Source organism: Cornus florida, unplaced genomic scaffold (genome assembly GCF_030987335.1).
Source record: "Cornus florida cultivar Cherokee Brave unplaced genomic scaffold, ASM3098733v1 CherokeeBrave_3.0.0_Hap2_Chr09, whole genome shotgun sequence".
Lineage (NCBI taxonomy): Eukaryota > Viridiplantae > Streptophyta > Magnoliopsida > Cornales > Cornaceae > Cornus > Cornus florida.
This window is the reverse complement of record NW_026775579.1, coordinates 42939919-42967720: the sequence shown is the minus strand read 5'-3', so window position 1 is coordinate 42967720 and position 27802 is coordinate 42939919. Positions and strand designations below refer to the sequence as shown.

Below are 27802 nucleotides of genomic sequence, written 5' to 3'. Positions count from 1 at the left end.
AAAGAGGGTTTTCTATGAGCCGACTAGGATTTAGCGTAGGGTTTGAATTGAACCTAGGTCTTGTGTAAACCTATAAATATAGGTATAAAGTTCTGCTTAGGGTTTTAGAACCCTATTCATGACAGTGGAGGCAGGGAAGGAACGGAGGAGGATTTCCTAGTTCGCCGGAGAAACTTAAGAAGACGACGCTGAGGTTTTGAACTGAAAACTCACAGGCAAGTTCTAATCCTAACTTTATCCCATTGACTTGTGTTCTTTGCATGTCTAATTCAACTCCCGGATTAAATAAGAATCGAACTTAAACTGGATTATATGTCTTTGTATTTTTCATTGAAGATAGCCATGAGTATACTGCTTGTTTTATGATCTTTCATGTTTAACTCATAAACTAATTCACAGAACTGGATGTATAATGCATGTGAATGGATATAAACAGAGTTAAATTAGCTTGTAATACTGGAAGATATTAATCTGGTTTGCATGTTTAGGTTCGTCGGTAACGGTATATGGTTGAATGTTCGTTTTTGTTTATCTTAAATTCTTTCTTGTAGAACTTTGTTCTAATTAGAGTGGGTCTAGGATTAATGGTTTTTACCATATCTGGCACATTGAAACTTAATTTTAATCAGTAGAAATCATTGGATTTAAGGACTGATCAAACTAGACGTCACCGGAGAAGACGAAGTTGAAGAGAAGAAGCAGAGAGGAGAGGAGGAAGTTGGAGGCGGCTCCAAAATATTTTGGATCCAGCTCAAAGTTGTTTGGAGGCGGCTCCAAGTGAGTTGGAGCCGGCTCCATCTTGTTTGGAGGCGGCTTCAACTTGTTTGGAGCCGGCCCCTTCAAGGTTTTCCTAGTTTTTGATGTTTCGGCGACCGTTTAGGCTACAATGGTTGGATTTTGGAGATTTCAGATCCTGTTAGAATGTATAAATGGGGTTTTCAGTATGTTCTAATGCCACATTAAAGTTTCCAAGGGTTGGTTAACGTGGATTAAAACACTGGTGTTTATAGTAAAACAATGCATAAATTGTTAGATGCAAATCTGATTACAGTTTTGGAGATGTAGAGGTTTAATTGCCTATGATCTAATTTAGCAGATTACTATGGATGGTTACACCATGTTGATCATGGAACAGGGGTAGGAACAAGTATGCTTAAGCTTTAATTACTGCTAGCTACGAATTAACTGATATACAGAATTTAACTTGTTTCAGTTAGTGTTGGTTTGGTATAAAAGGAAGCATGTGAATTAGTATATTCTGTTGTTCTATTTTAGGAATTAAATTGATGTTTATATGTATGACATGTATGATCAATTACTGGAACTTAGTTACTCTGTTATGCTTAATGGGAACCTTGTTGCTAAATATATAGTGTTGTGTCTTATAAACTTACTGAATATCTTGGAATGTTTTAAAGTGAGCATGTTAATTCTGATACTATTATTATTGTGCTCATAGTGAATTACAGAATGGATTATACCTGTTCTCCGTGTCTTTAATCTTATTAGAGAATCATGTATTGGTAGAACAGAATAAGCATGTTATACACATATACTGGTTATACATGTGATGGACTCTTGTTATTTTTGTTATGGATTAGTTGGTATTTACATATATATATTTGTACTACCATTTACCGGATGGATGGATTGTATGCACTGGTATGGGACGGTGGCATACTAGGGATGGATTAGTAAAACACTAAATCCTACCTATTTTGGAATGAGTTGGATTAAAAAAAGTTAAGTCCTACTTATATGGATGTGTATGCACTGGTATGGGATGGTGGCATACTAGGGACGGCTCAGTTCAAAACACTGAGACCTACCTATATTGGGGATGGATTAGTTCAAATACTAAGTCCTACCTATATTGAAATAAGATGGATTAACTACAAAAGTTAAGTCCTACTTATAACTAGGTGTCAGGTCAATAAACTTTTTGAATGACACACTTGGAACGGATTTCATATATTATGTTATGGTGCCACGATATGAGCCTGAGTCTTAGAGTCGTTGGCTAGGAAGCGTATATGCATTGGGATGCATAGCTGGCTATGATGGTTGGATGTGTACCCTGTTAGGTCCAGGTAGTCATGCCCACCTCAGGTTCGTTTTGCATAGTGCCTACTAGTCAGGTTGAGACGGGCCTGTAGTCCAGTGAGAGTCCTGTAGTGTGAATATATATATATATATATATATATATATATATATATATATATTTACGGATTATTTAGTTATTGTTGAGTTGGTTAGAATGTATATGCGTATTGAGTCTCTGCTTGGATTGTAGTAGGTTAGAACTTGTTCGTGGGCCTGACCCACCTCTATTTTTCAGGTACTCGTCATGTTCCAGACTTAGACTTGATCTGTGACGACCCCGGATTTTTCAACCCAGTGTGTCCTGTGATGACCCAAAACAGATCCAAAATGCGGAAGCAAAAGATAGAATAACAGTCTCTAGAGATACAACACTCCTCTAAGACACCAATGTGACCCTCAACGAGGTCACGAAACATAAAGGAAGCAAATGCGGAAGCAATGTTTCGAAAATGGACATGAATGAACCTAGGGGTAAAATGGTCATTCCACACTAAAATGGATTCCACTGTGCACAACATTGGAAAGACAACGGAAAATCAATGAATTTAGACTCAAGAATCACCTGATTTGGAGTCCGGACGACAAAGATATCAAGTTCTGAAGTCGAAGGAAGGGAAACCTTATTCCGGTTCGAACCAAAAACAGACACTATCTTTCTAAAACCTGAATATCTTGAGCTACAAGAAGAATCTGAAGCTAAAATTGGTACCATAGGAAAGCTTGTTTCGACGCGATCAATTTAGACTCAAGAACGGACCAATTTGGAGTTAAAACGAAGAAGATATGATAGTTTGAAGTTGGAGGTGTAGTGCTGAACCAAGACACAAACACACACACACACGAACAGTACTTTAAGCGCTCGACCAAGGGCTTCGAGCGCTCATAGCCCCCTTGGAGCACTCGAACTGCTGTAGGCTGCACCTGAAATGCCAACTTGAAATGCAATTTTGAGGACTTTCTGGACCTTTTGAAAAAAACACAAAGAAGAAACCCTCCTCAAAATCATGATTTCTAGCCAACCATGCCAAAAGAAAATTTTATTTTTCATGATAAAACCCCAAAATGCCCTTATGCTCAGTTTAGGCTCAAAACGGCAAAAATGTGAATTTGCACCAAACATACATTTGACCCCAAATGCCCTTCTAGGCTGAAATGAATACGCACGCAAATGTAATAAGTGATTTTGAGCACGCGGGAATGGTCCGCGGCTCCCGGAAATGGCCGATACAAAATCCAATCCCCCGACAGCCAAAAAGGCGGAAATGAACTTGAAATGGAAATTTTGAAAACCAAAATTAACGAATGATTAGAAATTACCGTTTGGCCCTCCAGTGTAAAATAACATACTAAAATGCTAATGGATGAATCTCATACACAATACACACTCCAGTGTAAAATAACATACTAAAATGCAAAATTTTCATAATATTTCATGAAGTCAAAACTACATAGGATACAAATACATGTCATTGGCCTCCGGCCTCATCTCATACATGTCAAATACATTGTAAGGAGTGCACTCATGTGCACATTACATATATGGAATCAAATATACACATTTTGTCAAATAAAGCTACAAAAGGCATTTCATGCTAACATTTGCATGAAATGGAACTTAAGAACTACAAGCCATCCAAGGAATGATATGAATCACGAACCAAGTCTTCGTACCTGAAAAATGTCCCCACAACATGGGTGAGTAACATAAAGCTACTCGTAGGAGATGAGCATGCATCGACCTAACTTTTTATAATTTTATCACCCTAAGGTGAAACCTGTTAAAGAGGCTCATGCCAACTAACGTCTATGTCAAAGTGTGACCCAGGGAGCATCCTAAACTACCTAAGATCATTTCTAGCACAAACACATCATTCGTACAATTCAAGTAACATGGGAGCATGCTATACAAAGCAACAAGATGTAGATTCTCAAGGTCACTAACTTGAAATCTAAAATGTTAAAACAACTATAGTGGATCATGCCACCTAAAGTCTATGTTCCAAATGAATCTATAGGATCATTCCAAGTCACATTTGAACAATAAAGCACAAATCACAATATCTACGCAATTAACAAACATAGAAGCATGCTACACAAGTATCAAGATATAGATTCTCAAGGTTACCATCTTGAAATCTAAAATGCAATAACAACTAAATATAATAATTTAGTACAATTAGAATTTCTAATACCACACATCAAGACATAGATTCTCTAAGTTATCAACTTGAAATCTAAAAGTGTGAAAACAACTAAATATAACGATTTAGTATGGGTGTACTTAACAATATCAATCGCCAATAGCCAAAACCACAAGTCACAATTAAACATGATTGTCAACTTGGAATTGAATGCGAAATCAAATAGTGGAAGACTTGGACATCAAAGCTCGGATTTCCGCCGAGACAAGGTAAATTTGGAGCTACTAACCCCCAGGCAGCCTACCCAATGCGCGAACTTTATAGGGTTAATTTGGAGATACTAACCCCCAGGCAGCCTAACCAACTCGCGAACTTTTAACTTAAAGGACTCTTGTCCCCGTACTAGAGCCAAACCCTAGCCATCACAGCTTAACAATGTCCCAAGCAACTCTAAAATAATCCAAATAAGTTCACAACTTATACATAATTTTTATAATGCATGAAGTCACCTTCTATGCACAAGTAGGTTGAAACCACACAATCCATGCCTTAGAATTTCAATTCTAAAATGGCATATATAATGTCAATTACAAAGTGTGCAATTCATTACACATGGCATCAATATATTCCATAAAGAAAACATGTTCTCATGAATATAAATATAACAACAAAGTTGTCCAATGCTCAAAACACAACAAAGTGAATACATAACAAGTTCAAGTTCATGATTTGAATATAGAAACAACTTCTAAAATATCAATAGATCCATGGAGCCATTAGATAGAATTTAATTAAATAAGATAATCAAATTCTCTATATTTCAAATCAAATTCGAATAACCTCAAATTAATATATGTTAAACAACATAGCATGCTCATTACATATATTAAATCAAAAGTGTCAAATGAGCAAGATAGCATCATATGGAATTTAATTAATTTAAATTAATTAAATCTCTTGATTTCAAAAGTTATTCAAATGATCCCAAATTATATCAAGTACCAAATCATGGTCATACCATATCTCAAGTCTAAAATGGAATACAAGTAAAATACAATTTACTAGAATTTAAATCAAATTAAATCCATTTAATCTCTAGATTTGAAAACTCATCTAAGTCATCCCAAATTAATATATATCAAAGATCAACTCATGGGTATGCCATTTACTAAGTCTAAAATGAGTTATATGCAAGATATGATAAATCATTAATTTCTCAAATTAACAAAAGATATGCATACAACTTATATAAGCATCAATAACATGCAAGAAACAAAAATATAACCCTATAACATCCCCTACCTCACTAGAGAAGAGTCTCTCTAGAATCCAAGGCAAATCAACACAAAATGGCAAACCCTTCTAGGGTTATGAAGAGGAGGATGAGGGAAACAAAAAGTGTTCCAAGCTTCATGGTTTAAGGTGAGTGGAATGCCATCAAAAATCAAGGTCAAGACCTAAAGCTTCAAGCTCCATCCATGGAGGCTAGGGTTTGTAGTGAGGAAGCTAATGACATAATGTGAAAAAGTGTGAGTGGAGGAATTAGAAATCCTCCACTCATTAGGTGATCCTACACCATGGTCAACGCACACATCTATGGTCAATTGCACAAAAACCCTCCTTTAAAACCATAATCTCAAAGTGGTCCAAAAACAATTGCAAGACTTAATTTGGAGCATACACTTGTCACAAATCCAAGGCTCCATCCTAGGCTTAATCTCAAACCTACACTTGTCAACCATCCAAGCCAACAAGTGCACCAATCCTAGGCCAACAAGTGGTTAAATCTCCACCCTCGACATGTCCTCATCCAAGGCCTCAAAGTGTTTCCACACACATGTCAACAAGTGGACCAATGAGAGTGTGACACTTGTCACACTTTTCCGGAAATTGCAAAAAGGTCATTTTTGAAAATATCTTCCAAATTAAATTACAAAATGGTCCCTAAGACGAAAAATAATTAATTTACAATAATTACACAAAACCCCAAAAGTTTAAAAAATTACAAAAAGGTTATGCGTCTATACCCTTTACAAGAAAAGTAAACACTTAGCATGCTTTTCTACAAAAGTGAAAATACGCATAGTATGGAATTTAAATATCGTGGATGCATGCAAAATCGGAATCAAATCCGAACACGAAAAGTGAGGTTATGCCAACAAAGTGACAACCGAGAAAAAGACGAAAAGTGAATAGTGTCATAAAAGTGAAAATGTGAAAATGACTCGGTCCTCAAAGGAAGTCGTCAATCCAAGGAAAAGAGTCTTGAAAACCATCCCCGAGCACTCAAGATGATATTAAGCGGCGAGAAACCGAACTCAGAAGGGAAAAGATCAATGGAAAAAAAATATCCGTGAAAATCTGAGAAAAGGAAAGGAAAGAAAATGACCGGGTCATTACATAATCATGCTGAGCAAAGACTACTACTCACTCTTCCGACGACGTAGGACTTTTCTCTATGGTTTACTCTGGATGTTCTTTAAGTAGCTTTCATTTCAGTTTGGATTATTATTAGGGGTCCATTAGAGATGGATTCCCGAGTTGTATTAGAATTGGAGAAGTTGGATGTATCAGACTAATTATTATTTGTAAAATTTTTATTCTGAGGTTTTTCTATAAAGGATTTTCATTTTAGTTTCTTTTCAGTAAATTTTTATTCATTCCTACTATCTAAATTGTATTCTGTGTTCGTTAATTGCTAATTGGTTTAATATCCTCGGGTACTGGCCAACCCACATCTGGAAATTTAGGGGTATCACAGTTGGTATCAGAGCACTCCAGGTTCTAGTGTCCTTAGGAGTGTTTTCGTTATAAAACTTCTGCGTTGCGTCTTTTAAAAAAAAAACTTAGAGCCATGTTAGGATTCGTTGTACTCTCTTTACAGTTCGTTAGGAGGAGCGGATGTCAATTATATTCCATAGTTATGGAATAGTTGACACTAGGAGGAGGATGGGGTCCACGACGAAAGCGATATGGACCTAACGGAGTAAATGAGTATGTTGTCGAGTTCTTTGCCAGAAATATAACTTGGGGATTGAAGGTTTAGTTCCGGAGTTGGCACTACTTAGAAAGTATAAGCCAAGGGAGGGGTAAGGTGTAGGTGTTAGGTCACCGCATAACGGGGCCAACACAACTTCGGTTGTTCTAAAAAAGGAGACAAGCGAGGAGTAGGATTCTAAAAAGGATCCTAAAGGAGGAGATATCAGCGTATCCCAGAAAAGGGATATTGAAGTTTGAGGATGAAGGATCGCACAAGTGTGTTCTCATTCACCAGCAGTATAGTGAATAGTACTAATGGAGTTGGTGTGAACCAATCTATATATAGTTAAAGTTTCGTATCATCTCTCCGGGAGTTATGTGAGAAGTACTCTTTAGGAGTTTGGGAATCGGATGGAGTTCTTACAAGAACAAAGATGTGATTTTATATCACATTCCGGAGAGTATGGGGATTAGGTTGTGACGTTCTACGTTGCGTTATAGAGCCACGTTAGATGGTTTGCATTCCGCATATAGAAGGATAAGGGTTAAGCCATTGGATAATTGCTTAAGCAAACGATTGTGCAGTTAAGCTATGTTTAGCGGATAAGTTTCAAGGTTGGATAATTACCAACGAAACTATGAAACGAACTTTTGCGAACTTGAGTTCAAAGGAGGTTTTCTTTTCTGGAATGGAGTATGACTTAAGTAGAATTATATTTTGGTTGTTTTGTGTATTGTGTGTACCTACGTGTTTCATCTTTGATTGTTATGTGTTTCGGTTTTGTTATTACGTGTTTTATTTCTGTTAATTAGTCCAGATTGGGAATATGGATTGGTTGGGGACACAAGTATGTGATCAACCCACTATTATTTTAATGACATGGGTAATAGCGCTATGTACGCTAGGATTTGTGAATGTATGGTCATAGGATTGGGTAGAAATACAGACTTCTAGCCAATTTATTAGACCTGGATATGCATCATTATGGTATGCTATTTAGGATGGGATAGTTAAGCTATCAACACGAGTCAAATAATCTAAAAAGATTAGTTTGATATGCTCTATACTAGGTAGGGATTCGTTGGTACAACGCTATAAAAAAATGGTGATTGTCAATGCTTTGGGGATTCATGAGGATGTGGTAGATAAAGATCATTGTAATGCCATTATGGTTCGAATGGAGGATTTCGTGCTGGTAGGTACTTATTAGTATGACGCAGAGGGAGGATAGTGGACTGCTGGAAGCTTTATCAGTCTATTCATGATCTAGACATTATTTTATGAGGGTATCATTTAGAGGAGTTGTTGGTGTTGCACTTGGAGGAGGAACCAAAGTTTCTACGCAATATAAAATGTAGGAATTTTTTTTTTTATTAAGAGTATCTTTCGTAACAATTAGCTGTTGCTCCAATACTGATGACTATGTGGAGGATGGGAAAAGTTTCGTATAAATTGAAACGAGACAAGGAGTTAACTTTACACTTACCTATAATAGAAAAGTAGGGTGTGTTAGGGATAGGAAGGTGAAACTGAACACCTATATAAGGAAGCGATACACGGTGTGTGTGCAAAAGTCATAGTTAGTTGACTTTCGATGGATGGAATTACCGATTGATTTTATTAACGGTAAGGTTATCACTAACTGGTGATGCGTAGATACAGTTGTAGGGTTAGCTTTTGACAATGCTTCGATGTAAGCAATGGTGCAGATGGAAGCTGGTGGTACCAGACCAGTTGGTACTTTCTGTAGACAAACGAAAAGAAGGATATAGGGACTGAGATTCACATCTCTTAGTTTTTTATTCGTCCCGGTGCAACATAAAATGCTTCATGGTATGAAGCAGTTGTTTGGAGGATCGGCAAGTAGAGGGACGTAGTGATTTAGATACCATTTCTAATATGATCGAGGTGGACCATTCGAGATTACGAGACCTTTGTAGACATTTTCTATGTTCAACTGATAGACCCTTTTCACGAATTTGGATGAGGGGTTGCTAACTTTTACAAAGGATCAAGATTTGGTTGGGATGTTGGTTCGTTTCTTTCTTAAATCAGCTAAATTCTGGTTTATTGCGAACTGGTGGGTCATCAGTTCATATGAATAGAGGGGATTACAAGACAACTCAGATGACTCAATGTGGTGATTCACATTTTGCATTAAGTTCTGTCCGGGGGAAAGGAATAGGGAGATGGATGCTCTCAACAACCGATCGGATATTCCTATCTTGAGATTCATTGTTGAGTTCATAGTGGCAGTTTCGCTTGTATAACAATGACACGGGCTGTTATCACATGAAATAAGGAAGTCAGCTGCACATATTGGGGTTGATCTTCGTGGAGGTGTATTTGGAATTCATAAGTTTCCTTGGAGGATTTGGAATTCAGTGGAGCTCTTGCATAGCTGCAGCATCCACAATGGAAAGGAAATGAATTTTAACAAAAATAATTCAGAGTTTCGTGAATTCCGAGGACGTAATTTCGTTTGTTAGGGGGGAAGAATGTAATACCCCTAGTTTTGAAAGGGACATAATTGGAATTTTACTATTTATTTTATTGTTTTCATTATTTCTTTTATTATTTTTGGGTGCTTACATGGCTACGTGGTTGGATGGTTTCTTGTTTTTGGGTGATATTTGAATTAATTGAATTTTTTATTTTATTACTTGAATAATTGGACCTATTTGTAATTAATTGAATTGGTTGCGTTAATTTCATTATTGGGTTTAAATTATTATAATTAAGTTACTAAGTTTTTAGACGTCACCTAAGTGTAGCCGACATAGGTTTTAAATAGGGTTTTCTATGGGCCGACTAGGATTTAGCGTAGGGTTTGAATTGAACCTAGGTCTTGTGTAAACCTATAAATATAGGTATGAAGTTCTGCCTAGGGTTTTAGAACCCTATTCACGACAGTGGAGGTAGGGAAGGAACGGATGAGGATTTTCTAGTTTGCCGGAGAAACTTAGGAAGACGACGCTGAGGTTTTGAACTGAAAACTCACAGGCAAGTTCTAATCCTAACTCTATCCCATTGACTTGTGTTCTTTGCATGTCTAATTCAACTCCCGGATTAAATAAGAATCGAACTTAAACTGGATTATATGTCTTTGTATTTTTCATTGAAGATAGCCATGAGTATACTGCTTGTTTTATGATCTTTCATGTTTAACTCATAAACTAATTCACAGAACTGGATGTATAATGCATGTGAATGGATATAAACAGAGTTAAATTAACTTGTAATACCGAAAAATATTAATCTGGTTTGCATATTTAGGTTCGTCGGTAACGGTATATGGTTGAATGTTCGTTTTTGTTTATCTTAAATTCTTTCTTATAGAACTTTGTTCTAAGGTCTAGGATTAATGGTTTTTACCATATCTGGCACATTGAAACTTAATTTTAATCAGTAGAAATCATTGGATTTAAGGACTGATCAAACTAGACGTCACCGGAGAAGATAAAGTTGAAGAGAAGAAGCAGAGAGAAGAGGAGGAAGTTGGAGGCGGCTCCAAAATATTTTGGAGCCGGCTCAAAGTTGTTTGGAGGCTGGTCCAAGTGAGTTGGAGCCGGCTCCTTCAAGGTTTTCCTAGTTTTTGATGTTTCGGCGACCGTTTGGGCTACGAGGGTTGGATTTTGGAGATTTCAAATCCTGTTAGAGTGTATAAATGGGGTTTCAGTATGTTCTAATGCCATATTAAAGTTTCCAAGGGTTGGTTAACATGGATAAAAACACTGGTGTTTATAGTAAAACAATGCATAAATTGTTAGATGCAAATCTGGTTACAGTTTTGGAGATGTAGAGGTTTAATTGCCTATGATCTAATTTAGCAGATTACTATGGATGGTTACACCATGTTGATCATGGAACAGGGGTAGGAACAAGTATGCTTAAGCTTTAATTACTGCTAGCTACAGATTAACTGACATACAAAATTTAACTTGTTTCAGTTTGTGTTGGTTTGGTATAAAAGGAAGCATGTGAATTAGTATATTCTGTTGTGCTATTTTGGGAATTAAATTGATGTTTATATGTATGACATGTGTGATCAATTACTGGAACTTAGTTACTCTGTTATGCTTAATGGGAACCTAGTTGCTAAATATATAGTGTTGTGTCTTATAAACTTACTGAATATCTTGGAATGGTTTAAAGTGAGCATGTTAATTCTGATACTATTATTATTGTGCTCATAGTGAATTACAGAATGGATTATACCTGTTCTCCGTGTTTTTAATCTTATTGGAGAATCATGTATTGATAGAACAGAACAAGCATGTTATACACATATACTGGTTATACATGTGATGGACTCTTGTTATTTTTGTTATGGATTAGTTGGTATTCACATATATATATTTGTACTACCATTTACCGGATGGATGGATTGTATGCACCGGTATGGGACGGTGGCATACTAGGGATGAATTAGTAAAACACTAAATCCTACCTATTTTGGAATGAGTTGGATTAACTATGAAAAGTTAAGTCCTACTTATATGGATGTGTATGCACCGGTATGGGATGATGGCATACTAGGGACGGCTCAGTTCAAAACACTGAGACCTACCTATATTGGGGATGGATTAGTTCAAACACTAAGTCCTACCTATATTGAAATAAGATGGATTAACTACAAAAGTTAAGTCCTACTTATAACTAGGTGTCAGGTCAATAAACTTTTTGAATGACACACTTAGAACGGACTTTATATATTATGTTATGGTGCCACGATATGAGCCTGAGTCTCAGAGTTGTTGGCTAGGAAGCGTATATGCATTGGGATGCATAGCTGGCTATGATGGTTGGATGTGTACCCTGCTAGGTCCAGGTAGTCATGCCCACCTCAGGTGCGTTTTGCATGGTGCCTACTAGTCAGGTTGAGACGGGCCTGTATTCTAGTGGGAGTCCTGTAGTGTGAATATATATATATATATATATATATATATATATATATATATATATATATATATATATTTACGGACTATTTAGTTATTGTTGAGTTGGTTAGAATGTATATGCGAATCGAGTCTCTGCTTGGATTGTACTAGTTTAGAACTTGTTCGTGGGCCTGACCCACCTCTATTTTTCAGGTACTCGTCATGTTCCAGACTTAGACTTGATCGTGCTGAGCAAAGACTACTACTCACTCTTCCGACGACGTAGGACTTTTCTCCATGGTTTACTCTGGATGTTCTTTAAGTAGCTTTCATTTCAGTTTGGATTATTATTAGGGGTCCATTAGAGATGGATTCCCAAGTTGTATTAGAATTGGAGAAGTTGGATGTATCAGACTAATTATTATTTGTAAAATTTTTATTCTGAGGTTTTTCTATAAAGGATTTTCATTTTAGTTTCTTTTCAGTAAGTTTTTATTCATTCCTACTATCTAAATTGTATTCTGTGTTCGTTAATTGCTAATTGGTTTGATATCCTCGGGTAATCGGGCGTGGGCCTGGCCAACCCGCATCCGGAAATCCGGGGGTATCACAGTCATCCACAGTGAAATTGCTCATTGCCCAAAATCATGAGATACCGGTAGATGCGTAGGAAGCCACACGTTGACCGAAACCTCCTAGTCATGTATTTTTTTTTTTACTTCTTTTATTATACAACCAATTGCAATGTAACCACCCAAAGCACAACCACTAAACTACCACTAATACACTACTAAAATTCCAGTGGAACACTATATATACCCAAAATAGAATTGTATATATACCCCAAGTAATCCGCTCAAACAAAACAATGTTAACATGATTACATCATGGTTACATATCCAAAATAGAATTATTATATTTTTTTACTACCAACACACTACAAATGCAAAAGTATGTTCGAAGAATATTGTTACAATGTTAATACAATACTTTTCAAAAATTACAATTTTATAACCACGTCTTTACAAAATCAAATGTCAATACAAAACGGGTCAAAAAAAACGAATACTAATCCATCTCTAGGCTCGTGAAGGCACGTCATCAACCGTTAACTTCCCATGACCTTAAAAATGTTAATAATAGGGTGAGCGCCACAGCTCAGTAGATGATACCTAAATGGCGTCTCCTCAAGTCAAGTAAGCATGAGAACAATCAAGTAGGAGCATATTAAGATGGAGAAGATCATGCAAGGGATTTTAATCACTAATCAACCATCAAGCAAGCTCTAAATATCAAATAAATGCCACGCATTATGCGTCTACACCACACACATAACCGATTTATACACACTCACACCAAAAGTGTACTAAGTGGCCGGACTTCAAGTACTTCCTTCTGTCCTTATAGCCTATTAGTATTGCTGTTAAAGGGGTACCTCCTCAATTCCAATTTTGAGAAACACTTTTACTCCACAACCTTATAAAACCTGTTTTATCCACGATTTGCCACACTCCCCACTAATCACTCACACCATGCTATGGTGAATGTCATGAGGTGAAATACAATATGCTTGGGACAACCATACACTCCACTATGAATACATAATCATAATTAGAATAATAAGTATTCTTTTACATACAATTCATGTAAGCAAGTTATTTTATAATTTGCATGTTAGACATGGCTTAACTCACAATCCTTAACATTTGCCCCAATTAAACTACATATAATACGCAATATACACATAAAATAGGGGTATCTCTTGTTGACAATTGGAAGGAGATAATTTTTAATTTGGGGGCGGAGGCTGATGGTGTTTAAGAGAAAGAAATAGAAACAATTTTCAACAAAATACCTTCATGATTCCTGAGAACAAATGCCCCTCTACATTCGAGTGATGCCCCATGCATTAGCCTAGAAAATGGGTATCTCTTATAGACGATTGGAAGGAGATAAATTTTTTTCCCTATAGTGCGGGTTTGGCTTCTTATATATGTTGACATATATGGAAGCAACACAACAATTGGGAATTTAATATGAAAAAGATAGGGCCTAAAGATATAGCGGACAATGCGATTTGGGATTTTTTTTTAGGGCCAAGAGATTCGCAGACAACACCAGTTGTTACGGTTACAGCCATCTCAAAGTCCAAACCATAGATATTTATGGTCCCATCCTCCAACTAGGTTTTGTAAGCTGAATGTTGATGCTGCCTTTAATGGGGCATCACTCGAATGTAGAGGGGCACTTGTTCTCAGGAATCTTGAAAGTATTTCGTTGAGAATTGCTTCTATTTCTTTCTCTCACACATCATCAGCCTCAGTTGCAGAAGGTTTGGTGCTGAGAGCAACCCTTCAAACGTGCTTGGATGGGAATTTGTCAAACATAGTTATGAAATGTGACTGTAAATTAGTCATGGAGCTAAGTCATACGGAGGAAGCTCTAAATGTGATTGTTGAAGATTGTAAGTTTTTGTTGGATAGGTGTAACAACATCTTTCTAAAATGGATCCCAGATCGGGCAATGGGTCGGCACATGCAACGTGCAAAATGGCTCATACTTCATGGGATAAGTTGATGTGTTGGGTTTCAATCCCAGTTTCTGTTTCAAAGGCTCTGTATGTAGATGCCTTTTTTATATTGTATCCCCTGTGTTGTTTGTTTGCTTTAGTAAAAGGAAAAAAAAAATAGAAAAAATGAAAGGAAAAGAAAAGAAAGGTTAGAGAGGGGAATGCCATATTGTGTTTGGTATAAATTATTAAAGGAAAAGAAAGGAAATAGAAGGATTTGGAGAGATACAAATTAGGCATGATGGGTGAGTTTTGTTATCCTTTTAAAAAAAGGGAGGAAATGAAAGGAAATAGTTGGAGTAAAGTTTTATAAAGTTTTTCTACTACTGATTTTGCCCTTATTTTTTTTGTATTTTAAAAACAAAGACAATTTATGAAAAATTGTATGATAGTAAATTCATTAAGTAGTATTTTTTTGTTTTTTTCATTTCTTTCTCCAAACATGATTATTATTATTCCTTTCTTTTCATTCATTAATCACCTAAACACAATAGATGGTTACCAAGGACCTTGTGTCCCTATGGCATTTCCTCTGCCTCCCAAAGTACCAAAGTAGATGGTGATGGTTTAAGTCTAAGTGAGTTTCTTGCAAATGACACCAAAAAAAAAAAAAAAAAACGACGACGATAGATGGTTAACAAACACTATTTTCTTATTTTCTTTCTTTTCTGACTAATGTTAATTATCAATCTTTTCTTTTTTTTCCTAGTCACACACACGTCTCTTTTGAGACTCGGACGTCCCTTTGGGAAGTAAGAGGCTGATACCGTTAGTTCACTGGCCCGTTGATTTATCAGTCTTTTCCATTGTACCAGACATAGCCTTAAATGTCCAATAATTAATTAACTAATTATTTTTTGGAAATTCTCTTTTATTTATTTATTTATTTATCTAATACTAACACTTTGTTAAACACTGTTTATTAGCTTGAACAAAACATATTACTCTTATTTTGACATTTCCTTTTTATATTTATTTTATTTTGTCTTAAGAGTATTTTAGATTTTTGAATCTTCAAATTGAAGAATTATTTTTATTTACTTATTTTTAAAAATATAGAGGAATTAGTTTTTCAAAAACTGTACATAGGGAGTGTTTTTTTTTTTTTTTTTTTTTCACTTTACCAATAAATGTGTATATATATATATATATATATATATATATGAAACATAATGTTTTTATTTCTTTTCATAAACATAATGTAATTCTAGCTATATGTAAACATAAGGAAAAATTATAAAAATGTAGACTTTGGGAGGTTATTACTTAGAGATGAAGTCAAATAAACACTTTTCAAATTCATGGGCTTGATCAAAATGCGATGTGAATATGAAAAAATGTTGTTCATTTGTCCAAACTATCCTTAATATCTTCGGTACTATTTTTGTGCAAGTAATACTAATTTTATGTAAATGTACTACTTTTGCGTATATATGTATCATTTTTGTACATGCATGTATCATTTTTGTGCAAACTAAATAAATTAAAATATTCTGCACAAAAAGTAATATATTTATGTATAAAAGTGGTAGTTATATACCTAAAATGGATACCTTTAATCACAAGAGTTTTACGTCTAATAACAAGAGTGATGTCCAAAGATAGTAAAGACAGTTTGAACAAATAAATATTATTTTTCAAATCCACGTCATATTAATTTTTAATTTTTAGTCAAAGTTCGTGAATTTGGCAAAGTGTCCTAATAAAACTCCCAAAGTCTAATTTTTATAATTTTTCCAAAACATAACGTGCTTTTCAAGATCAGCGTGGGGGACTTCTATATAATGCGGTTTCCAATATCAACGTGGGGACTTATCTATAGTTTCGTCTCGTCTCTTTCCGGATTGGACAGGTTCCACTCTGGGGTTAAGAGGAAATAGGGGAGGAGGTTCGCGCTCTCTCATTGTGGTCCTCCTTCCCGGCTTTGTCAAATTCGTTTTTGGGTTTTGTTTTTCCTTGTTACGTTGGTCATACAAACAATCCACAGTACACAAACTTCTCTTCCTCTTCTTCTTTTTGGGTCTGTTGAAGAAGACGAGTTTTGAAGCTGTACGAGATTTCGGTCCTAATCTGCTCGAGCTGCCACCGCGTCCCAAGGATTCCTATTCATGGTACTGTCTCTCTAGATTCTCTCTCTAAGACCAGTTCTCTCATTTTATTTTTTATGTTGCCATTTTGCTATGTCCTTTTGATTATTTGTTTATATATTTTACTTAAAATTATTGTTTATTCATGTCTCTCCTCAATCTCTCCAAACCGCATTTATTTATTTGCTATGTCCTTTTTGTTTTTTGTTTTCAACTGCATGAAGAAGTTGAACCAGACAATTGGAGATTGGATTGTAGCGGTTGTGGTTTTTTTGTACTATTTTGCTTCCCCATATTCCTCTTTTAGTGGATTGCACATCTTCTCTCTTGGTGACAAAGACTGTTTGTTTATTTTTTATTTTTGGTTGAAATCTGTATAAATTTAAAGCAATTGTTTTGACACCAATCTAGGTTTGAGTGGTTGTGGTGTTTTTGTACTAATTTTGCTTTGACACCCATTTAGAGTGCTTTGGTTGTGGTGTTTTTGTACCTGGAGGACACAGCCTCTCTCTTGGCAACAAATAGTACTCCTAGTCCTATGAAATTATATGTTGTTCTGTTAGTGGAGGACGAATCTTACATGGGTCTGTTCTCTGGTTATATTGTAAGTCATAAATACGAACATAAGTGTTCCTGCCTTAGCACTGACCTCATAATCTTCATCAGTGTCATTTCTATCATAATCTTCACCAAATTCACTTCACCTTTTAGCTCTGTCTGTTTCTATAAAGTCTTTTTGGCAAAACTTCAAGTGGTTATGCTTAAATATTAGTTTTCTTTGTATTTACTTTTTAAATTTCATTTCAGAACAGAGATCAATTTTATAGAAAGATCATGCTTTTTAAATGAATTTCACGAGTAGGTGCTGCCAACAAAGTTGAAAAAAATACCATTTGTTTAATAGTGAAGAACTTGTATTGTGCTGCACCAATATTTAAAAAGTGACTTGCAGTCGCAACATCTATTGCTGTAAGCCCAATTCATATTTCAGGACGTAAGGAGCAATTTTCAATTCTTTGGCCTTGTGTCTGACTAAAAAAACCTTTTTTCAAGTCTTTTTTTTTTTTTTTTTTGGGTAAGCATAACACAAATTGCCCACTATGGGGCTTGAACCCCTAACCTCCCTCAAGGAGAGGTTATACCATTGGTTTAAAGGCCCATTGCTACGACTGTTTGCATGCTGTCTCTATTTTAATGGACAGTTATGCATTGGAAAATGGTTTTAAGGGTCTTCTTCAGTGTCAAGTATGAGTAATTATAGATTGATCCATTTGCACAGCTGTCCCACTTATCAACGATTTTTTATTTATAATTTTAATTTTTTTGTCCTTCCTATGTCATTAAGTGGCAGATTTTAGATGTAAGCACTATCTATATTGTTATCACACACTTTCCTATACATACATACCTACATACATACATATATATATATATATATATATATATCAAGATTGACTTTTTGTTATAAAAATTTTGTGCTGGTGGCATAACCTGTTACACTTACTTTTGTTAGTTTTCATAAATGGAGTAGCTGAAAGTAGCTTAAAATTCTAATTATCACATCATTCTATTGTAACGTGATCTTGTTAAGTTTTAACAATGTAGTTCCATCGCTGTTGCTTGTATTGTCATTGCAGGAGGAATGAAGCGTCAGCAGCTCTTGTACAAGGATTATGGATCGTGACACTAATGACGCTGTCGCTGACCCCACGCAAAGCGAATCTTTTGGTCGGACAAGCCGTGCTGGTTCTCTGAGAAGGCGTTCTTTTGGTTTTTCAAGTGTTGTTCAATCTCAAATAGATGATGATGCCGAAAGTGAGAGTGTTTCAGAGGCAGGAGATACTGGGGATCGGGCTTTTCACAGCAATAGGAACAGTGGAAGTGGCAGACACCTCTTCCCTGTTGATAATCCGTTAGAAAGTGGTGGTGTTGTTCCGATTCCAGAGGATGTTCTGTTGCAATCATATGGGTTCAGGTCTCATGATCCCACTGTGTCAAATACTGTCTCCCTTGTATTGCCATTACCAGCAGAGGTTATATCTCCTCTTTCCACCAATGCATTCATACAATCTGGAGACAAAACGCAAGTAAGATATCATCCAACATTTTTTCTTTGATGGAAATTGGTGTGAAAGAGACTGTATAGATGGGCTTATGGTTTTCCACTACTATTCTCATGTTTGCTGATCATATAATCTCTATTCAGGAGACAAGAAAAGATCTGCCATGGTCATTCGAGTATATTATATGCCTCGTTCATCTTGCTGTTTTTGGAATTTTCGGGGTATGATGCTAAAAATTTAATTTTTTGGAGCTTTTCTTTTCCAAAGAGGCAGTAGACATTTTAATTTGACTGAAATTTGCATCACAATTTTGATTTCCTTGCATGACTATTGTACTTTTTACTTTCTTCTAGTAGGGTAGTTGGTACTTTCTTGACAGCAACTTAACTGACCCTCATTTCTGCATTACTTGATGACAGACATAATTTAAGGAGTACTGACCTAATCAACGCACTTTTGCTTATATGACAGCATAGATCTGAATTTTAATAATAGTGAACTTCAAAATTTTTCAAAGATTTTCAAGCATTCAATTGAAGGAAAAAAAAGGCAAGATAAATCATGCAGAAGTATGGGATAGTTCTCTCAATTGAATATTGAGGTTGTGTTTATTTGTTTGGATGAAGGGGTGGGGAGCGAGTCAGGAATTTGTGGTTTATTTAGCAAAAGTTGTGGTAAGGACACTTTTACTATTGTTTCATGATTAAGGATGTTATGGCATGAGACATAGGGGTTCAACTTTTTGGTAAAGACCATGCATTTCATCATGCTACTGAAAGTTGATGTATTTGAAATGTTCATTATATCTTATAGAAAATTATAAAAAGGCTGTTCCCCAGCTTTTCATTCCCATTAATGGATGGTATTAGGAAGGTTGACCAGGTAGAATTAACATTTGACATTATTTTTTCAAAGTGATTTTTCTTAGACTCAAACCTGCAATCTCATTCTTGACAATCTGATACCAACGCTGGGCATTTACCCCTCTTATTTAGAGAACTTATGCAATATTAATATTATGCCAATCTTTAGAAGCATGTTGTCTTGGGAGCACAGTTAAATGCAAAGGAGCTAGTCTATGTGGAAAAATCATGCAGCCAAATAACCACCTCTCCTACAAGAGGTACCTCTGGGCCATTTTTTGTTTTGAACTGATAAGTTAATCTCATTCTAGCCTGAATTTTCATGAACCTTAATATGCCAAAGCATAAGGAACAATGTATAATCAGAAAATTAATAATTGCAAATGCTCGTTGCTCGACTCATTCTTCTCTGTGTCTTAACATCAGGTACCCAGTAATTAGATGGTTATAGAAACTATATATATGCCAGTGTTGTTGTAATGAAGTAAGCAAGCATATAATAACTGGGCTTTTGTTCTAAGAGTTATTACTGTTAGAGAGTTATCTGTATATGTTTTGTTAAGGGTAGTATAAACTGCTATTTATTTATTATTAAATACAGTCTTTTAGAACATTACGGTTAGCAATTTTTCAGAATAGAAAGTTTCTCTCTCTCTCTCTCTCTCTCTCTCTCACACATGGTATCAGATAATCAGAGCATCAATCTTGGCACTAATCGCGTCGCAATCACCATTGCAATAGTCTCATCGTATTGTATTGCGATTTCATTTCGTCACAACTCAATTGCAAGTTTCTTTTGGTTTGCAACATCATCTTGGATTTACGATTCCCTTTGTTCTTGAACAGTAGTTCTATATTTGATTGCATCTCGGCTTCATTGCAACCCCAGACGAAGCCCATCGTAGCACAACTCTCGGCTTCTTTTCTCTGTTCAAATCGCATCTCGGCTTTGGGTTTTGTTTCGCATATTAAGTTTGATTCTTTACTTTGCATCTGACTTCAGCTTTGATTTTCTGGTCTGTCTGGTTGATTTTCTGTTCTGTTTGATATCGCAGTAATTACAAACTCTAATCACATCTGTTCATAAACCTTGTTTGAAATAGCTGCATCTCCTTGTTTGAAATTGCTCCAGTTCTGTCTTACTCTTTGGCTTCAAATCTCTTTGATTTTGGAGTTCTCTTTGGCTTTGAAGACTAGTTCTCTGTTCACATAATTTTTCTGTGACATTGGATAATATTTGATTGAACAGTAGTTAGAATTAATTTTTAAAAGATAACAGACTCTCTCGAGGCTATTAGCATATTACTGCGAAATTGACTGGTGAAAATTATATGTATTGGGCCAATGTAATGAAAAAAAAAAATTGATGGTTAAACATATGGGGATTATGTCAATAGGACTTTGACTATTCCATCAGATACCAAAGCTGAAAAGTAAACTGAACTGTTATCTACTTGGGAAGTGAATAATGCGAAGATAATCACTTACATAAATAATTCTGTGGATCAGTCTATTGGTGTGCGCTTGGCCAAGTTTTCCATACCTAAAGAAAATTGGGATTATTTGTCCAAGCTATATGTGCAATCTAATTTTGCTAAACAGTATCAGTTGAAGTATGAGATTTGGGTTGCTAGATAAGGTGACAGGACTGTAACAGGAGTTTATTCAGTTATGACCGGGTATTGAGATCAATTAACCTTTATAGAGTCTTTACGACTGAGTTCCAATGAGCTGTATCATAGCTACAGAGAAGAGCACAGATAGGTGCAATTTGTTATGGCTCTTAGGGATGACTTTAAGGGTCTTAGTGGCTCTATTCTTCATCGGAGTCCACTTCTTTCTGTTGATTTAGTGGTTAATGAGTTATAGGGTGAGGAAGTTTGTCTTAAAGCTACAAGGAAAAGGACTTCTTCCTCTACCTAGTCAGACTGTTTTGGCGGTTCCACCTAAGCCTCATTTTGGGACACCAAGTAGGCTGCATCCTAGAGTTGGTGCTAATGAATGCAGTTTTTGTCAGCCAAAGGGATACTGGAAGGCTCAATGTCCTAAGTTATTGAATAAACTGATCAATGAACAACAACAAAAGAACTTTAAAGACGATACTGCTCATTGGAAGTTAGTCCTGCAGGCTCTATAAGGGCTAACTGATCCCAATACTCTGTCATAACTGAATAGAATTCCTGTATACTCTTATCACCCTGTCTAGCAGCCTGAATCTCATACTCTAATTAATACTGTTTGTTAAAATTAGATTGCACATATAACTTGGAATCTTGGGCAAATAATCCCAAATTTCTTTGGTGGTGGAAAACTTAGCCAAGTGCACCCCAATAGACTGATCCACAGAATTATTTATCCAAGTGATTATCTTCGCATTATTCACTGCCCAAGTAAGATGACAATTCAGTGTACTTTTCAGCTTTGGTATTTGATGGAATAGTCAACGTCCCAATAACATAATACCGATGTTTTTGCCCAGCAGAATTTTTTCATCATATAGGCCCAATACACATAATTTTCACTGGTCAATTTTTTCGCAGTATTAGCCTGGAGAGAGTCTGAATGGAAATCTAATTTTTGCCAGTTCATCCCATAATTGCATCTGTCAAAAGTAGTTTCTATTTTGTTGTAGGCTGATACTAAACTTTTCAGTTTTATCACCTGGTAATAATGGGCATCATGTGTGAACGCCATATGAAGTATGAACATCAACATTCTTCAGCTGCAAAGGTGAACATATAAAAGAAAATCGCTTGTAAAACAACAAAAGTGGAACAATTTTGAAGTCTTCATTTTTTTTCTCTTCATTCCTGCCACCTCAACACCCAAAAAATAAATATGAAGAGTTTTTCATAAATCGTGCGCGTGAAGTGTTACAGCCTTTGGAAGAGAGGGTTGAAATTTTACTTGGTTCACGTGGTTTTTTATGTGGAACTCTGCTTTGAAAATTGTGCCATGGTGTACTAGGGTGAAATGATTAACCACAGTTTTAAATAATAATGAAATATCACAAAAAACCTCTGCAAATTCTGGTTTTCGTTTTATTTGGAAGTAATGGCTAGACTGAGCTAGAAAATCAATGACATAAGGTTTATATGGTGCTTTCTGGACCACAGGCCAGTACCATGTGGAGGGACAGAAGGAATAGAAGGATACAGATGATGAAATAAAGAGAAATTATTGCCACAGCTTTATCTCTGTTAGATCCTATATCTTGGTAGCTAAGTTTATAGTTCGCTACTTGGTAGGATAAGCAAGAAGATAAAAATTATGGGATCGCTGGGTCCTCGAGGATCTGGCTCTTTAAGATTATTATTATTTCTATCAGATTGGATGATCGAAATGCATAATCTGATGACAATGGAACTTGGTGATTCTTTTATTGGAACAATATATCAGTTATGGAGAAAATTTTGGATTTGAGACCCTAGAAGTATTTTTGAGTCTCCAATTAGATTTCCATGACTTAGTTGAATGGTTTCCATGTTAATAATCATTCATCTCTCAAATTCTACTAATTTATGTTCCTTAGATGACGTTTGTTTTGAAAACTCTTTCTTTGCTTCTCTTTTGTGGTTTTCCTTTTCTCCATTTTATTTTCATCTCTCTTAAAATATAATATATTTTGGTGATTGCTAAAAGTTATGAAGGCTCATTACCAAACAAGAGTTAAATTAAGTTGTTGTGCACTTTTTAACTGCAGATACTTGTTCCATCCCCCATTCTCTTTTGGGGTATACAAGTCTTCATATTCAAGTTTGCTTTCTTTCTTTCTTTGTCTCTCTTTCTGTTTCTCTGTTTTTCTTTTAGCAAGCACTACACATTGACTTTGCAATTTATTCAGCCTTTTCCTTTGCTTATTTGTGCTTTTAAATTGGTGTATAGCCAATGATTCTGTTGCTGACATGTTTATACTCGGTAAATTATTTGAAGTGGTTCATCTGTATTTTATCATCCCCAGATTCTACATTCAGTATGGCATATGATGCTTCTTATTTAGCTTTCATGGCCTTCTTAAGCTTTAGCATTGGCATCTTTATATTAGCCAAACGCATTATATGTCCAATATTTTTTTTCGTTCTTGGCAATTTTTCGACTTTAGAAAGATCAGATGTTTGTGAACTTACTTTTATTGATTGAATATTGCAGTGCTGAATTGAAATTAGTGCATATATTTAATTGATATGGATATTTTTGTGTGTTTGTGTAGCTTCTTTATGAATACACAAGCCACTTACTTTTTCATGGAACTTTTTTTTTAGGTTTTGACAAGGTATTTACTGCAAAAGCTGTTTGGTCCAGGAATTGTTGGTGCCACAGGGAACCATAATTATATGTACCTTGATCTTCCTTCTAATATGGTCTCTCTCTCTCTCTCTCACACACACACACACACACGCACACACGAGCGTGCGCACACAAACACGCACATACACACAGATTTAGAAACACACATGCACACTGCACACACTCACAGATACTCTTAAAGCATGTACTTATTCACAACTTTGTGAATTATGTTTAGACGCCTACTGTGTCCATGCTATCCCATTATATTGTGAAGAGATGAGATGCATTGCCTTTTCAAGAAATTTTGTGATGAACAATTCATGAGCGTAGTTTTGAGGAACAGGCAGCTTTTTGTATAGTTTACAATTATACGTGGAATATTACTTCAGTTTACATATGCATTCATGTTAGGCTGGTGATTTGGTTGAGTTATTCTGCTAATTAACCTAATGTGAGCTAGATGATGGTTAATATAGAAACATTGGACTTTTTATATTATAATAATTATGGGTACACAAGTAGTAGCATCCATTGCATGTACATCAGTTAATTGAAATTGTAGCCAGGGGATTCTGGGTGCCTATGTGACTAGAATATTTGAACACATTGGTTAGGAGTAAACATGCTCTAGTGTATGAATTGTTTCACTCCCCGATGGATTATTTATGAATGAATACATATCTGAGTTGCAATTGATTGGAATATTTGATACGATAATCCGAGCTGTTAAGGGTGTATTTTTTAATTAAAAAAAATTAATCTCAAAAAGAGATAGCAAACAATGATTAGAAGAAAGAGTAAATAAATAGAGAAGCCGGGGAAGGAAAATAAAATATGTACAAAAAAAATAGAAATTAGGTATTTGACTTTTTATTAAAGGAAAATCAATAAAGAGATAGAAAATTGAGAGGGGGAAGAAGAAGAAATAATAATGATAAAAAAATCTAATAATATGTAAATATTATATGTTATTGCATTATATAATGTCCTTATTGCATACTATATTGGATTGACCGATCCTAATCTATATCCGCATTGTTTAGCTAACAGGTTATATGATTTAGATTGCTAACGGGTTATTGGATTGAACGTTTCAATCTATATTCGAGTTATCAGATCAGATTTGGATCAAAATCTTATTCATTGACAAATCTAGTGAGAGTATATGAGGGGGTGTTGCGTCGGTTCTCCTGGCACGTAAATTTGCCTCCTAGACTCAGTAGCACGTTGGCCTTGTGTCAGCTTAGCAACTTAAATCTGCCAATTCATGCTGACCTCACTCAGTCCAAGTAGGATTGGGTCTATAATATGGACCTCCTGTTAATGCTTTCTTCAGGTTGGGTGTTATGATAAAATCTGTGTCTTGGGATTGGGCTTGTAAGCTATCTGGTAGCCTTTGTTCACCCAATTGCTACCCTGTATTTCCTTTCACTTTGAATAGTATTGTTTCACTGCATGTCTAATTCAGTTGTTCTCATGAGTATTATGTGCAATCTTCTAGGTTGGTTCATTCTTGATGGGGTGGTTTGGCGTTGTGTTCAAAAGGGATATTGCGGAAGTTTCAGATTTCTTAGCCATTGGACTGACGACTGGTTACTTGGGAAGCCTTACAACTTTTAGCGGTTGGAATCAGAAAATGCTTGACCTCAGTGTGGAAGGCGAATGGGTTTTTGTTTTCCTCGGCTTTCTTGTAGGTAATTCATATGAGGGGTACAGATAATCTGGCAAATGATAAGTATATATTGTGAACTTTAATTTTATGTGGTTCATCTCCTGCTTGGTCCATCTCAGATTTTCAACAACTAACAATCCCCTGTATAGTTCATTCAATTCAGTGTAAAATCTTATTTTTTGGTCATATTCTTTTCACAGGTTTAATTCTTGTTGCCGGATCCATCGTTATTGGGATTGACTCAGCCAAGGGTTTCAGGTGGCTTCTCAAAAGATTAAACACAAGTCCAGAACATGGCATTTCTAACTCCAAAAGCAATTGGAAGGTGGACAACTGCAAGCGTCACTTGGCAGTTATGGTGGTGCTGGTACTGATGCTAGGCTTGTTATGGGGTGTGAGTGCTACCTTAGTGAAGAAAGCGTTTGACAGTGGCAGCGGTGGAGCTCAGCTGTGGTTGGCTTGCATGGTTGGACCTCTAGGTGTGTGGATTAGGTGGTGGTTAGCCCGACTCAATGGACGTGGTTTTGGAAGAGCAGGCTTGTTGAAATGGATTCCTTTTGGGACTTTAATTGCCAATGTTTCTGCAGCTTGTGTCATGGCAGCTCTTGCAATAGTGAAGAAAGTGGTAAATTCCAAATGTTTCCATTGACGACGTTGCATTGTCTCCACTTCCCAACTTCCTTCCCCTGCACCCTTCTCATTTTCCTTCGCTACGCAAACACGTGTGCATGTGTAAAAGCCTTAGTTTTTATTAATACAAAATGGAGCATGTCCGCACAATCTATAAGCTTGCAGTAGAATAGGATATAGATAAATTCTTTCGTCCCTAAAAATCTGAAAAAATGGTATGTTGGTCATTCCCTCCAAATTACTGTTCTTGACTATTTTCTGCACTGCACTATGATCAAGGCATATGATGTTATTATCTGCAAATATGAATATGACTCATATTTTGAAGATATTTTTGTTTGACATAGGTGAATACGAAGACTTGTGATAATGTTGCATCTGGTATACAGTTTGGGCTGTTGGGTTGTCTAAGTACTGTTTCTACTTTCATTAGTGAGTACAATGCAATGAGGGAAGGCAAGCACCCGTGGAGAGCATATGCATATGCCCTGATTACAATAGTCACCTCGTTTACCTTGGGGACCCTTATATACTCTGCACCTTTTTGGATCATGGGATACAATTAGCGTTGACTCTACCTTCATCTAGGCTTGAAAAAGTTGCTGCATAAGGTGCTGAATTATCTCAATTATGTTGATGCTCGGGACATTGCAGAACGCATCTGGTCTTGTCTACTGAAAGTTTATCCTAGTCTAGGTCAGATCCTGACTACATGTCTTGTATTGCTGCTGTGGTTTAGTAAAACAACCATCTCAGAAATTTTCTGCACTAACCATGCTTTTTTGTTTGCAGAACATCTATCTCTTTTCTATTTTGAGTATAAAATTGCTTTTACGTAACATGTAAATGTTAGAATTTTCGGTAATGACATTGTATATGGATATGAATCAATAATCATATAAACCATCATCTTATTCATTTTGACTAACAGTTTGAATTGATTTTTTTCCATACATGTCTCATTCTTCTTATTGTTCTTTTCACAGATGGGAGTTCATAGTTTACACTAGAAGAAAATTGGATCCAGAATGTATGAACATTGATTACTAGAGGATAGAAGAATAGATTGGAGAGCTGGAAGTAGAACATCTTTTACTATGTGAAGTAATTGAGATATTTTCTTTATAGATTTGTTTTTCCTCGCCCAATTAAGCTATAATTTTGTTCTCTGATTACCTATTTGTAAAAGAGTAATGTACAAGAAACCCTCCAGTGTTATATATATGATGCATATTACACCCTTTACGAATTGTGTATATAAATCCTTGTACTTTGAAAAAATGTTGCACATTGTACCCTTCTGACAAAAAAACACTAGTTGGAAAGCCGATTTTTTTGGAGCGCCATGTGCAGGTCACGTGATCTCAAAACCCTCAATAATACCAATTTTACCCTTTGTGTCTCGAAATTGCCTCTCCCTCAATTGCATATATTAGCTGTTTTCTCTCTCTAACCCATCTCTCCCTTTCCAACTGACTCTTTATTTTCGAACTCTGTCATCTCTGCATTGACATAAATTTTTTT

At 35.9% G+C, this 27802-nt stretch overlaps 1 protein-coding gene across 4 annotated transcripts; it reads left to right on the top strand.

Annotated features, from left to right (window-relative positions):
- Positions 1–16487: 16487 nt before the first annotated feature.
- On the top strand, positions 16488–27523 carry LOC132273757 (fluoride export protein 1-like). 4 transcript variants are annotated; one of them, XM_059774809.1, is made up of 8 exons: positions 16489–16784; positions 18398–18847; positions 18967–19044; positions 23949–24047; positions 25478–25670; positions 25849–26273; positions 26626–26974; positions 27265–27523. In XM_059774809.1, exons 2-7 carry the CDS (start codon positions 18434–18436, stop codon positions 26842–26844), a joined length of 1428 nt encoding a protein of 475 aa, XP_059630792.1. In that variant the 5' UTR covers positions 16489–16784; positions 18398–18433; the 3' UTR covers positions 26845–26974; positions 27265–27523. The 4 variants fall into 4 exon arrangements, with proteins under 4 accessions (XP_059630795.1, XP_059630792.1, XP_059630794.1 ...); XM_059774810.1 differs by lacking the exon at positions 16489–16784 and adding an exon at positions 17176–17364; XM_059774811.1 differs by lacking the exon at positions 23949–24047.
- Positions 27524–27802: the final 279 nt, after the last annotated feature.